Source organism: Oryctolagus cuniculus, chromosome 4 (genome assembly GCF_051225735.1).
Source record: "Oryctolagus cuniculus isolate XC-2025 breed Fujian yellow rabbit chromosome 4, ASM5122573v1, whole genome shotgun sequence".
In the NCBI taxonomy this organism is placed as follows: Eukaryota; Metazoa; Chordata; class Mammalia; order Lagomorpha; family Leporidae; genus Oryctolagus; species Oryctolagus cuniculus.
In genome coordinates, this window is record NC_142870.1 from 153,874,882 (window position 1) to 153,888,764 (window position 13,883).

The following is a 13,883-nucleotide window of genomic DNA, read 5'->3' on the forward strand; positions in this document are numbered from 1 at the left end:
AATAAAGTGTGCCAAAGACCAGAGGAGGGGAAGAAAAAGGGAAAAATGCCAAAGTGGAAGCAGAATTAAACTCTGGGTTTTATTTAACAAAAAAAAAAAAAAAACAAAAAACAAAGGGCATTAAATAATATATTTTCTTGAATCATAACCTTTAAATAGTAGTATTACAGAGAGGTAAATTGAAAAGTATAAATCTAGAAGCTTTGGCAATTACTTTTAGCCAAAGGTTTCCATTAAAAGGACACCAAGTAGGCATTCTGAATGAATGACATTTGCAAAAAGCTGATGTGTTCAATAGCAATTAAAGAACATATGCCCATCAATTCAGGAGGAAAATTCCTTAAAGCAAGTAATTACATAAATTTCACCATAAATTTCCAGAAAAGGTAGAATTTAAAAAATAGTAACATGTGAAAGTCTTGAGAAGGTTCTATGTTAATTTAGGAAACCCTAGTAAGATGATGAGAAAATTCTCCATTAAGAATTGAAACCTGAAATCCAGGATTTTAAAGTTATAGAGAGCTGTCAATGACCAAAATAATTCTCAGTTCAAAGCAGTGCTATCTCTCATATTAATGTTTTAACATATTGTTTATAGGGTACAATGTATTTATGCAACCATATTATATAACTTTGCATTTGTATGTACATATTTTACATTAATTTTTTTAAAGTTGGAGTTGGAAAAGTACATTGTAAAACATGCACACAAATGTGTGATGTGCAATTTAACTCTGCAGAGCTCTTTGTCTATACATATGCATTAGCATGTGTATTTTCGTACTCCACACTCACACCATACTCTCACTCTGCACCTGCTTTTATTGAAATGCATACACTTTGAAATAAACACACTACATGCATTCATATGAATGCATAATCACTAAAATAAATGCAGCTGTGTGTGTGCGTGTCTGTGTGGTTTTTACATGCATGCTTGCGTGTGCAAACACTTGTTCTCAAAGAGTGAACACTTAAATATACATGTAAAATCACTCTTATTTAAATCAAACCGCTTTCAAGTATTGTTCTACATCTACTTCTACTGAGAAGTACCAATAGTCGATGTAAAGGTTTAAAACCAATCCCCTTTATAAACCAGGACTCCAAATAATTTTTTGGTAATGATTTTTCTCAAATTGACTTCATTAGTAAGGAGCTCTCTGTATCTAGCTACACCAGGTTTTCCTTCTCAAAAAGTCAGTTACTGTTTTTGATGTTAACTAGAGAAATAACTATTTTTCTAAAGAGATAAATATGGCATAAAAAGAAAAAAAAATTCTGTCCTTTCTGCATGACAAATCCTAAACATATTCATGTAATTTGTCTGTGTAAGAACCAAAAGCAGAACAAGGTCAACTCTTCATAGCAATGGCTATTACAATATAATCCAAAGCAAGAAAAAACTACAATGATGGCTGGTGGTGATTCTCTTGGCATTCTTCATCTTATAAAATACACTGTCCTTTGTGCTATAAGAAATAACTATTTGCTCAATTGAAAACCTATATATCTGTATGTAAATCTATGCCATTTGTGTCGATGTCAGTGTTGACTTAGTTTGTCCAATGTTCAATTCAACAAGCATTACTGGACTTTGATGTAGAGACTTATTTTTTGTCTAGTACTGAGAGCTACTAGTAGTTACTTTAATTACAAAACTAAAGCAAACTACCAGAAAAAGGAATATCTAGAGGGTTGCCTTTGATTCACTAATTTTATATTTTTAATAATTTCCCCCCAACTGAATATGGGTTTGGTACTAAATTTATCAGCTAATAGTGAACAGTTTTTAAACTGTAAAAATATAGAACTAGGTAAAACCATATAATTTTAACTTGAGACATAACCTTATACAACCACTCTTTTAAAAACAAATGATGTAGAAAAACACAGATGAAGAAACTTACAACACTGAATTAAAGGCTTTGTCAGGTCCTCTACCTCCCAATCTAGTCAAGGCAAGCCAAAAATAAGTCACAGCTGGGATTCTGCTAGGTATGGAAACTGCCAACAAAGAATTAATCCTAGAATATTTTTGTACCAGAATTTTATTGTTATAATTAAGTAATAAACAAAAAAATTAAATATATTTGAGAGGAAAGCATGAGACAGGCCAAAAACAAATAAAACAAATTGACAAAAGAAAGAATAGTGGTAAAACAAGAAAGTTAAAAAAATATTATGTCCTCATTCTAATCAAAGTTACAGTTCTTTTGGTTTTTTTAGTATGCCTTGGCCAAAAAGAAACATCATATATATCATTCTGCTTTCCAAAAAAAGTAAAAACACCTCATTCACAGTTTAATAGAATCAATTTGTCTAGGGCATCTCAAGTGACATATCTCATGATTCCTCGTATCATGTATCTCCTATTTTCCCATGTCCCTGTCAACATCTCCACAGGAATTTTCCCAGGAGGACAAAGGTGCTTTTACTACTAAGTTTATGGTTCCTTTTTATGAAGGAACAAGGTAGTGCCAGTTTGAAAGATCTTTGATATTTAATTTATTTTTTTCAAGTCCCCTGAATGGGGATCAATCTGTACATAGCATTCCCCTGATACAGACAAAAAAAGGAAGAATAAAATCTAAGTGCTACCTGCAACAAGCAACATGATTACATGAAGGAAAAGACATATGTTAGTACAGAATAAAAGAACAAACAGTATAAAGTGGACTAACAAATGGAGACAGAAAAGTGGAGAGAGAGTGGGACAATTTACACAAAGAACAAAACTGACCTGAGTTCTGTTAAAAGCCACACGTGCAAATACTGCCTGGGAGATTCCTGCGCGTTTCAGTTCATCACGTACCCACTGGTAGATTTCGGAAGACACCTCTGTGTTGGTTGAAACCTGTTGCTCCAAAGGCTTATTCATAGATCTACTGACAGGGGGAGGATGGTTCAAGTACTGTTGGTTTAAGGACTGCTGGGCTAAGAGTCTATTCACTGCATACTGCTGGTTCAGCAGCTGAGCCATCACCAGCTGCTGGTTGACCAACTGAGGACTGATAGGTGTTGATACAAGCCCAGGATGCAGGTTTGGAAGAGGGGTCCGGACAGAGGGTTGGCTGCCATGGGAAAGCTGCGCGGGGGACGGAGGCTGCTCGGCTGTGTTCCCTGGGACCGGCTGCTGGCCAAAGTTCACATGGTTGGCACCTTGCTGGGATAGTTCAGAAAGACTATCCATTTCAACTACAGTGGAAAAAAAGTAAAATCATGTTCAGTGAACAATGATGGACGCTGATAAGGATTCTGATAATTTTGTAAACAAGAGGAGACAGCAGGCACAGAGCACACCAATGGTCCAAGGAAAGCAAGACAATTTCAAGATGGAACTCACCAGGCTGTGTGTGTGTTTTCCTCTTCTGAACAATTCCATAAACTTTGAAATTAGAAGAACATTCTGATCTCATTTTTTTTTAAATGTTATATTTACAACATAAAATAAAACATATACAAATTCTTTGCAACTAGCTTTAGGGTCAACTGTTATTCACTCTCACTTTTTACAACAGTACACTTATACACAATGTTTATTTTAAAATAACTTCTAAAAAATAAGCTAATGATGACAAATTACTAAAGAAAATTTACAAATATTTTCTCATAGTATATATTAACTTTTACACTGTAGGCCAAATATATCAAAGGAAAAAGATAATAGAAACTGTTACCAATGTTCAATTTTCAGAGTAGTGGATATAATAAAAATGAGTATAATAATAAGTAATAACAACAGAGTGTATATTGAACAGTGTGCTGAGTATCTTATTTACTTCTAACCATGGGCATTAAGCATCTGTAACTATCTCTTAGAAGAAAGCAAGGTATTATATGGCAAGCCAGTAAGCCAGTGTTGCTAAGATCCAAATGTTTTTTCCAGAAGCTACCGCTATCACCAGAGACCAAAGATAAATCTTGTGAGGAAGGAGTGGAGAGTCATTCTGGTACATGGTAATGCTGTCATGATGGTCATGATGTTATAATTTATCCCCACTTCCCCAGAATAAATGCTTCTCCCTTGACTAGATCCCTCAGGTAGATTGGCTGAGAGTTAGCTTTTAAGTTAGTATGTCAATGCTTTGCTACTACAAGAAGGAGACTGGGTTGGTGCTCTTGTCCTGCAAGTCTGAGTATGGATCATAGACAAGTAGCTAAGTCTTTCTAAATCGTACACCACATGGCACTTCTCAAGTGTAGCCTCTAGTTTGACTTTAATCATCATTTCTCTGTTCATTAAATATGCAGGTTTTATATTTAGCAGAACTTACCATATTGCTACAGTCACTGATACATGCAAAATATAACTAAGAATTAGGGGAGAAACCTTCACTTTCTACCACTGATATCAGCCCAAGTGGGCCATTCACAGAGAATAGTAATTCAAGCAATTATTCCAAAAATGATGCATTGTCTTCATTACAGTCCTAAGCTATAAAAGGCAAAGAATCTGTTTTGGTAGATGGATGGCTTTTCTTCAAATATTAAAAGCTAAAACATGCTCAAAATTTGGGTTCTCTTGTCTCTTAAAATCTATAGGAAAAATTATTACTGTTGCTATTATTAAAAGAATGTAATGGAAGTAAACAGAAATAGACAAAGCAAGGCATAATGTTATGCATATTAAACATCCAGTTCCTCCATTTATTCTAAAATATATTATTTGGAAGGTACAAGTATGTGAAAGAAAACATTAATAGAAATTAAAACATTAACCTTAATCACAGTGTTTGCTTTTGTGAACACTAACAAACTCAATAGGGAGAAAATGCCATAATCTAAAATGCTCACATGCAATCTGTCATTTTACACTGAAAATAATTTTAATGTATTTCCTGTGTAACAAATACTGACCTAAAGTTACATGTTAAGATAGGATGTTATTTTGGAATTAAAACTTTAGAAATGATGCAATGATTTTTCTGGTAAAGAAATATGCCCACCAAAGCACTCATCTATGGAGACCAGGGGCTAAAGGTATGAAAATCACTTGATCTCAACTGTGGAAACTATAAATACAGTTTAATTTTATAAGCTTAATCTCCTTAAAAATTGGGTGTAAAAATAGGATCTTCCTATTTCTCTCAAACAAAAACAGAAAGCTTAAAAGCGTGATTTATCTCTGAGAGAAATCACAGCTAATATTAGTTATTCAAGGCTTGGTTAGGTCTTCACTGAGATGTTAAAAACTGACAGCTCCCCTCCTCACGCCTCGATTTCCTGCATGTCTGACAACCAAGTCAGTTTGGCTGATTTAAACACAAACATTTATTGAATTTAATTATCTCATTATACTCATACCCACTCCCCACCCTCAAAGAAACATTCTAAATTGATCTCTAATTGGGCAATCAAAAGACCTGGCTTTAGATGTGACTTTGATAAAACCCAAATGACATGTAATGGTATGTAGCCACTGCTGCAACAGTTTTTTGCTTACCCATCATATCTTTTGTCTTCTTGAAATGTTTGTACCACCTTCCAAATTCTTGACATTTTGCTGCTGAGACATTTGCATAGTAAGTGCTGTTCACAATGGAAGAAATCATACTCTGCATGAAGAGGGGGAAGAACATTTGTAATACATAGCAGCACAAGATGGAACACAGAATTGTAGAAACTATATTTTTTAAAATCAACTGAGTACCAATACATTCATTTCACACTTTAGCCTAAAGCTTTGACTTTTTTTTTTTTTTTTTTTGACAGGTAGAACTAGACAGTGAGAGAGAGAGACAGAGAGAAAGGTCTTCCTTCCGTTGGTTCACTCCCCAAATGGCTGCCACGGCTGGGGCTGCGCCGATCTGAAGCCAGGAGCCAGGTGCTTCCTCCTGGTCTCCCATGTGGGTGCAGGGCACAAGCACTTGGGCCATCCCCCACTGCCCTCCCGGGCCACAGCAGAGAGCTGGACTGGAAGAGGAGCAGCGGGACTAGAACCCGGCACCCATATGGGATGCTGGCACCTCAGGCGGAGGATTAACCAAGTGAGCCACGGCGCCGGCCCCAAGCTTTGGCTTCTTAAAATAAGACCATGCAGTTCTTATTTAAGTAGAAAGCAACAGTCCACTGAGACTAGTATAAAGCTATCAAATTCACAGACTTTTCTCTAAGCATTTATCAAATCTCCATCAATGTCATCTAATCCTAGGCTAACAAACTTTCACTGATCCCAATAAATCCAAATTCTTGAAGATGACTTTATGATTGCAACTCAAAAATACATGCTACTTCCAGGTTTAGTGACTGAACTCTCTCTACATCCTTACTACTCAAAGTATGCTCCAGGGACCAGCAATATGGGCATCACCTAGAAGCTTATTAAAAATACAGAATCTTGGGGCCAGTATTATGGCATATTAGATAAAGCCACCTGTGATACCAGCATCCCATCTGGGTTCTTGATCCTGTCCCGGCTGCTCCACTTCCAAGCCAGCTCCCTGCTAATGGCCTGGAAAAAACAGTGGAAGGGAGACCTGGACGGAGCTCCTGGCTTTGGCTTGGCTCAGCCCTGACTGTTGCAGCAATCTGGGGAGTGAACCAGCAAGATGGAAGATTCATTCATTCTCTCTCTCTGTCTCTCTGTCTCTCAAGGACTCTTTCAAACAAATAAATCTTTTAAAAAAAGAAAGAAAAGAGAATCTTGGGTCTGAGCCCAAAACAAGGTATCTGCATTTTACCAAGATTCCCAAGGGATGCACATATACAATAAGTTTGAGAAACATCACTTGTACTTTCCATTCTTATTTGGATTTCAGTTAGAGCTGTGTTAACAACGTTCAAAAGTTAACATTACAACATTTGAGAATAAACAATCTATTCACAGAGATCTTCTATTAGATGAAAAACATTCTACAGTCTTACTGTTGGCTTCTACTAAAGCCTGAGTTTTGAATTTCAAACTGATCATATAAATTTATGCATTTCATGCCTACTAATATCTCCAGGATACCACAGAAAAGAAAATGACCTATTTTGTCACTTTTCTCTATTCCAGTCTTGAAAATACTCAAGCATTTAACACATAAAAATGAAGAAAAGAATGATTTTAGTGTATTACTAGGAGGAAGGTTTTTAAAAGTCATTTTCAACAAAGAAAAATGTTTTCTCCCCAGTAAATTTTGGTTATGGTTAATATCAGTGATGTTATTCATGATTCTTTTTGAACATAACACCCATATTCTCTAGTAGCAGCTAAATTAATTTCGTATTGAGTCTTAGAAATAATAAGACTTTGCAGCACCAATCCATTCCTCACCCTATGTGTCGAAAGAAGAGATTTTACATTTCAGACTTCAGTTCCTCTTTGGGGAAAGTTTACAGAAGGCAGTATTTGCAGACAAGCAGCAAACAACCAGAATGGCCAATTTGGGGACAGAAGTAATTTTATATCATTATCATCTTCTTTTAAATGGATACAGAAAATGATTTTATTCAACTTATAAATTAACAGGGAAATAGTAAGGTGTTAAAACCATTTTAAGTGAGAATCCAAAGCAGATACATATATAGAAATGCTTCAATGAATATAATAGACAATAGCTTTTTTGGTGGGATGGTTTACATCCCTATCTAAAAAAAAAAAAATATGTTAATATACACAATCATTTGTATAACCAATGGTTTTCTAAATTTTGAAGAGTTTCAAAATAGCTCAAAGGCAAAGCTCAAAGTGCAGATCACTATAGAATGAGATAACAAGGAAGTATGCACTAGGTATACCTCTACCATTTAATTTTAAACTCCTAATTTAATATCAAGCACTTAATTTTGAAGTCTTCCATAATTTTGTCTGAAAGAATTCAGAAGTAAGGTGATATGAAAAAGTTAGAGAACACTGCATTATTAAATTTAATTATTACCATCATAGAAACAACTAACATTGAGTGCCTAAGGTGTCTGAATGTTCAATTTTATTTAATTTTCTGAACAATTTTAGGTTAATATTTATTGTAGTTTTGTACTGTAACCCATCCTTACCCCACATAAAAGGAGGTGTTAAAGTTCAAACTTTGGGTACATGAGTGATATCTTATTTGGTAATATGGTCCTTGTAGATGTAACTAGGATGTACATTACGATGAGAATTAATGATGAGTGCTCAATCCAATATAGCTTTATAGCATTATCTTCTTTAAGCAACTTCTAATATAAAGTTCTTTTTGGTTATCATGTGCACACTTCCATGATATGTAAATTTGGGGGCTCTCTAAAGGAATTCCAGCGAAGGATAGTTAGAATTGTATTATTTATGTAAAACATGGCTATCATTCCTAAAAGGTACTTGTGATGAAAATTTTTTGACACTTCCTAGTTTATAGTCATTTTCGCCTTTCATTTCCCTAAAAAGGCATTCTTAATGTGCTCCTGATGCTCTGCCATTAATCCAATAGCTTGCAATTTCACTAAGAGCCTCCCACAGTCCACAGTGCAAAAAGACACTCAGTAAGGTTGCCAAAACCACAGAGATTACCTGATCCAGTTAACAATCCGTCAGTTGCAATCTCACTCGGTTGTAACAATGGATCAATAAAGTCAGACACTAATAAAACTATTAAGATCACTGATGGATAATGGTGATTCTGCAAATGGATGATAGTTGATATTCTTTCACTTTGGTCCAATTTTTTTTTTTTTTTACTGGCAGAGTGGACAGTGAGAGAGAGAGACAGAGAGAAAGGTCTTCCTTTGCCGTTGGTTCACCCTCCAATGGCCACCGCAGCCGGCACACCGCGCTGATCCGAAGGCAGGAGCCAGGTGCTTCTCTTGGTCTCTCATGCAGGTGCAGGGCCCAAGCACTTGGGCCATCCTCCACTACACTCCCGGGCCACAGCAGAGAGCTGGCCTGGAAGAGGGGCAACCGGGACAGAATCCGGCGCCGCGACCGGGACTAGAACCCGGGGTGCTGGAGCCGCAGGAGGAGGATTAGCCTAGTGAGCCGCGGTGCCGGCCTTCACTTTGGTCCAATTTTTAAAAACTATTACTCTTTAGCCATTCTGACAGTTTCTTTTTTTTTTAAGAGTCCTCTTTGAAGGCCGGCATCGCGGCTCACTAGGCTAATCCTCCGCCTAGCGGCGCCGGCACCCCAGGTTCTAGTCCCGGTTGGGGCGCCGGATTCTGTCCCGGTTGCCCCTCTTCCAGGCCAGCCCTCTGCTGTGGCCAGGGAGTGCAGTGGAGGATGGCCCAGGTGCTTGGGCCCTGCACCCCATGGGAGACCAGGAAAAGCACCTGGCTCCTGGCTCCTGCCATCGGATCAGCGCGGTGCTCCGGCCGCGGCGGCCATTGGAGGGTGAACCAACGGCAAAGGAAGACCTTTCTCTCTGTCTCTCTCTCTCACTGTCCACTCTGCCTGTCAAAAAAAAAAAAAAAAAAAAAAAAAAAAAAAAAAAAAAAAAAGAGTCCTCTTTGATTTTTTTTTTTTTTTTTTTTTTTTGGACAGGTAGAGTTATAGACAGTGAGAGAGAGGGAGATAAAGATCTTCCCTCTGTTGGTTCACTCTCCAAATGGCCGCTACCGATGGCTCTGCGCCGATCCAAACCCAGGAGCCAGGTGCTTCCTCCTGGTCTCCCATGTGGGTGCAGGGCACAAGCACTTGGGCCATCCTCTACTGCCCTCCCGGGCCACAGCAGAGAGCTAGATTGGAAGAGGAGCAACTGGGACTAGAACCCGGTGCCCATATGGGATGCTGGCACTGCAGGCGAAGGATTAACCAAGTGAGACACGGCACTGGCCCCTCTGAAGTTTCTTACAGTACATACCAAGGTACTTCAAAAAGTTTCAAGAAAATGGAATTATAAGTTGAGCAAAATTTTATTTTGGTCCAAAGAATTTTGGAAATTCACACAGAATTTTTTCATAATATGCACTTTCTGTAAACTTTCTGAAGATCCCTTATATGCAAAGATTTCACATTTTTGGACCAAAATAAAGTTATCTTTTAATTCAACTTCCCATAATCTTCTGAAGTACCCTCATACAAGATTTTTTCATAGTTTATGTCCTCCTTTTTAGAAATGTATAGACTACCTAAATTTTGTTGCAGTTTTGGGACAAATATTCAATCCATTTCAGTTTGCCAACAGCTTTATACAATGTCGTTTGCTTTTTATTGCACATCTAATAGATGACTTGCTGGTATAACAGATAAAAAGATGGATAAGACATAGCCTCTGCCTACAAGAAATTTATTGCTCATTAAGAAGACAGGTACATAAACACATTGTTTCAATTTAATGTGCTTTTGTACACCAAGGTTGGAAAATATACTGGGGGGGGGGGGAGGCGGGGAGAAGAACTCACATTGTTTGTGTGGGGGAAAAAAGTCTGAAGTATTTTTATAAAGCTAGAGCCCATATGTAATAGTGCTATGTAGTTCATTATTATCCATATGTAGAAAATAATATCCATATGTGCATTATAGTCAAAGCTTCTCTCTGCCCTTGTTTAACCCTAAATTGGTAGGCTCTGTCCTCAAGTGATTTTTCTGGATGGTTTCTACACTGTCAAGTGCTATGTACTTAGGAAACTCTGATTAATGTAAATATTAGTCTAAGCAAGACATAAATCAAAAGGCTAGAAGACAGGTTATGCACACCAAAGTAACGTTCTGTTTTCTCCATCTTTCTATGCTTTTGGGGGTCTGGGAAATATTGCAGGTAACCTGGTGTCACTTCTATCTTTACTGGAGCAATATTCATCATCTGTACAATTACATTGCTCATATAGCCACTTCATGCGGTCTGTCTTTTCCTTGTGTTGAAATCTTTATTGACGACTTGGGCATGGCAACTGAGAACACCAGTGACTTCCAGTGGCAGGGAGACATACCCCTGAACCTTGCAGTGTACATCACTTCCAAAACTGTAATCTTGAATTTGGAAGAAAAAAAAAACACAAATCATTTTGATAATACAAATAAGAGAAAGTCAAGGTTAGCAGTACTTTTCTAGGTGGTGGAGGATGTAGAGAGGGTGACCAAGTTCCATGTGTTAAAAGAGAAAGGCTTGGGATTCTCATGCCAGTCAAAAAGCAGTACTAGCTTAAAAAGACTGCACTAAACTGTGAGTCCATACAGGTCTGGGTTACAGTATTATTTTCCAGCCCAATGTCTGGCATATATCAAATATGCATTAAATGTTTGTCTGACAAATCAAAACAGAATACAAATAAATCTGCATTCAAGTGAAAGATATGTCACACACTGGAGGTGTGACTCGTGTCAATTAATGGATCGTTTGATCACAATTCACTATGCTGATTGGGAAAGACATTAGCATTCATCTCATAGGGTTATTTTGGGAATCCATTCATTCAGGTATTTTTTTTAATTCATTCAACAGATATTCATTGAACTCCTACTATGCACCAAGCAGTGGACAAGTCAGTAGGAAAATAATGACCTGAAGAGGCACACTATCTACCCTTGGACAGACAATAATAATGGATGTGATGCAATTAGCACAGAGCCTGGAATATATCAAATATAGACTTAAGAGATGTTAATTACTATGACAACCTTCTGCCTCTTCTTCATTGGGCTTTCACTGTATGATCACATTTCAGATCAGTCGACTATGCTTTAAATAAGACGAATATCAGATAACATTTCCAAATGATACATTTTAAGTCACATAAATTTTCATATGAAGAATGAAGAGTGTACTAATTAAATTATTAAGTCACAAGTCGGGTCAAGGGATAACAACAGAAAATACCAGGGGAAAGTATTCCTATTTGTTCTATTATTCCAATTTCATGGTATTTCCTGAAGCCGGCCTGTGTCTGTGCGCAACACCAGGAAGATATGCCCCACCCCCTAATGTGGAGGCTAGGCTTGTGCCCTGCCCTCTCCCATCTCCAGCTAACAGCTGCTCATTCCTCAGGATACATCTCTGGTATCCTTGCCTTTGCCATGCACTTCCTCACTTCCCAAGCATCCTGCAGATAGTGCCACCATAACACCACTCCCATTTTGTTTTTTTTCTTACTAGACTGTGAGCCTTATCTCGATACAGCCTGGACGCATCACAGGGCTGGGCACATATCAGGTGATCAATAAGCAGTCACCGAAAGTCACTGCAGGCCAGCAGAATATCCACCTCCCTTTTTCTCTTTAAAGGTAAAAGGTAATGGCAATTTAACTGTCACATGAATCTTTCAAATCCATCACTTTCGGCTGTCATTATGATAGAATCACAGTTTCAAGAACCTATGTTCATTAATTTGCAAGAGATCCCTTCCCAGGTTTTTCAAAATATATCCACACAGATGTCTCGGAAGTTGCAGTGCTCGCTGGTTGTTATTCCAGTTCTCTCTCTGTGTCTATTTATATGAGCTCTCCAAAGCACTTTGAAAAACACACAACTTGTATGGCAAGTTTCCTATTCAGTGGTCGGTCTGTATAAAAATCAATGTTCAGGGAATAAACGAATCCAACCGACAAAACTCAAGCGGTTGAAATCCCAAGTTCAAATTCTATACAGCACACCAACCAATAAATAGGCCACAGCTTTCAGTGTTGGGAAATACAATTGGAAAGTTGGCAGAAATTGGCTGTGGGTCTCATAACCCCAGTGTGACACAATATTCTCATCCTAGGAGCCAAGTTGTAAGCTTTTCTAAGATCCATAAAGCACATGTCTACTCCCTATGAGGAGCTTCAGTGCTTTCTGAGAGTCTGCTGAAGTTCTGATCTGAAAGAATGCCATCCTCACAGAAACCCCAGTACTCTAGAATGATACCATCTGCCACAGGCTGAGCTTCCTTTTCAGCCAAATACATTATTTATAACCTTTCTAATTGTGAAAAGGTAAGGGTAATTTTTTCTAAAGGCTGACTTAGATATAGTTAGAACATTCTGAACCTTTGCTCTAAAATCTGCAAGTCTTTAAATATGAACAAACAAAAAATACAAGGAATTGGTTGAGGTTATATAATTGCTGAAAATGTTATGTTCTTTCAAACCCCTGCTGGAATACCACATACACTATAGGCATACATTTATAACACATTTAGAACATGGAGGAAGGTAAGTTTTATTTTTTCACTCGGTCACCTCAGGAACAATGAATACACAGGTTCTGGGAGGGGTGAGGTCAGCTCAGAAAAGGTCCTTCAGCTGGGGAAAGACAGTGATCTGATTCCTCTCAAAAATGCTTTGTTGTGCCTTTAACAACAACCAAAAAAAACCCACCCCAAAACAATGCTAATCAGGTTATTCAATCATTTAAACCAAAACTGTTCATGCTTTTCTGCCAAATCAACCAACCACAGCAAAATCTGTTATCTCTGATTGCTCAGCTTCCAGTCAAAAAACAGTTAACCCCCACTATACCAAAAGTTTTCCAAAATACCCTCAGAGCTCTGTGCGCTCACAGAGAATAAAGAGAAAACCATGCCATCTTTAAAGGGTGACTGGAGTGCTGTACTGTATTTGCATATTACAATATACTCTAATAAACTAAACCGTCTGCACAAGAAGCCAGCAGCTCCCTTGCATTTCGTGTGATCTTCACACTTGCTTTTTGTGCACTGCTTTTTTTTTTGTTTTTTTTTTTTTTTGAAAACCAGAACTGTGGTATCGTGATCAAAACTTACCAAGGACTTGCTGATGGGTAACTGAAGTGGGAGCAGGTAGTGAGAGTATCTACAAAATGGTGGTTCCCTATGTTTAAAGCTTTCGGGCTCCCTCAGCAGAGAGGGTAAGGGCTACAACATCTTATTTACACAATTATCTAAATACGATTAAACAGCTGATGGACAAATATTAAACTGGAAAATGTATAGTCATTTCAGCTTAATGTAATCCTCTTTCTGTAAACACCCAAGATGATTTTTTTCAACCAGAACAGTCCTGACATCTCATAAGCCTAAGGGTGAAT

At 37.7% G+C, this 13,883-nt stretch overlaps 1 protein-coding gene across 13 annotated transcripts in view; it reads right to left on the minus strand.

Annotated features, from left to right (window-relative positions):
• Positions 1-13,883, minus strand: part of SATB1 (SATB homeobox 1) — a 99,299-nt gene that overhangs the window by 42,953 nt on the left and 42,463 nt on the right. For 12 of the 13 annotated variants that reach the window (XM_089332294.1, XM_089332296.1, XM_089332295.1 and 9 more), the window contains 2 exons: positions 5,447-5,558; positions 2,744-3,198 (listed from right to left, as the gene is read on the minus strand). In XM_089332294.1, the coding sequence (XP_089188420.1) occupies positions 2,744-3,198; positions 5,447-5,558 (567 nt within the window). Of the gene's footprint in view, positions 1-2,743; positions 3,199-3,346; positions 3,389-5,446; positions 5,559-13,883 lie in introns of all 13 variants that reach the window. The other variant, XM_089332297.1, reaches the window with a different exon arrangement.